Source organism: Sitodiplosis mosellana, unplaced genomic scaffold (assembly GCF_009176505.1).
Source record: "Sitodiplosis mosellana isolate CC-2019 unplaced genomic scaffold, AAFC_SMos_1.0 Smas_scaffold_3912, whole genome shotgun sequence".
Taxonomy (NCBI): domain Eukaryota; kingdom Metazoa; phylum Arthropoda; class Insecta; order Diptera; family Cecidomyiidae; genus Sitodiplosis; species Sitodiplosis mosellana.
Window position 1 is genome coordinate 1 of NW_022599154.1, and position 1,105 is coordinate 1,105.

The 1,105-nt window shown below is 37.1% G+C and overlaps 1 protein-coding gene across 1 annotated transcript; it reads right to left on the minus strand.

Annotated features, from left to right (window-relative positions):
• Positions 1-9: 9 nt before the first annotated feature.
• LOC129571992 (M-phase inducer phosphatase-like) lies at positions 10-783 on the minus strand (the record flags this gene model as incomplete). Its single annotated transcript, XM_055451891.1, has 2 exons — positions 444-783; positions 10-242 (listed from the first exon to the last, which is right to left on the minus strand). Coding segments are annotated over exons 1-2 (573 nt in total), but the record flags the coding sequence as incomplete, so codon positions are not given.
• Between the last annotated feature and the right edge of the window lie 322 nt (positions 784-1,105).

Here is a 1,105-nt window from a genome sequence, read left to right on the forward strand (position 1 = left end):
ATTATTGACCGGTATCTGCCTCTCTCGGTATTGTGGACGATATTCATGACGACGACGCCCATTCCCATTGACAAGTCTCCTTCGATCGATGTGATTGTTTTGATGTGTCTCATAGATATTTCTGTTGTTATAGTTGTTGTTGTTGCGATGATTCCGATTAGAATTGACTTGTTGCTGCACATTTTGTTGTGGCTTCGGATTTTGTCTCTTCTTTTTCATGGCATCGGTTTCAACTGGTAAGACTGGTTTTTGCATTTTCGATGGATGATTGAATTGTTTTAAAATGCAGTTTGAATTCCATCCGTCCATTGTGATAATTTTTTCACAAATCGTACGAAACAAGGTTGAAATTTTAAATGATGAAAAACTTCTTGCATTTCCTTTGTATCGTTTGTTGGGTAATTTTTCAACAAGAAAAGAATCATTATTGGCGTCCAAATTACCTATGATAAGAGCAGCAACATCATCGGTTGTGGTTTCTTTTGGCATTCGTGATACGTGAATGGCATATACACCGTTCACAGGTGATATTTGTGGTGTTTCAATATTCTTTTGTTGGTTTTTGCTCGTTTCGGCCGATTGGTGTGAATTTCTGTTCTCATTCTCTATTGGTAGTTGCTGTGAGAATTTTAATTTGCAGAACTCACATGTCAATCCAAACGGTGAATCGACGTTGAATGTTGAATAGAATTCGGATAGTTTGTTCGTGTCATTCTGAATATTCCAGCTGATTGTACCATTTTCCTCTGTGATTTTTTCCATCAATCCGAATTTGATCAACATTCCCTTTGTTCGTTGTGCATCTCGATTGCGCAGGCATTCAACATATATTTTTTTGTGACAAAATATGCAATTCAATGACCATCCGTTATACCTTGATCCCAAACAATTCTTGGATTCACAGCAATGAGGTTCATTTGACATTTTGCGGTCAAGTTTTTCAAGCGGCAAAAATAAAATCAGTTTTTCAAAATTATTCCTGGGTGTTTCTGCTGAACTTCAGTGTATCTATCAATGGAATAAGCGAGATATCAGTTAAATGCAAGCAGATTTTTATGTTTTTATCGACGCTATGCCTTCTTACGTCAACGCCAACTGGTGCAAG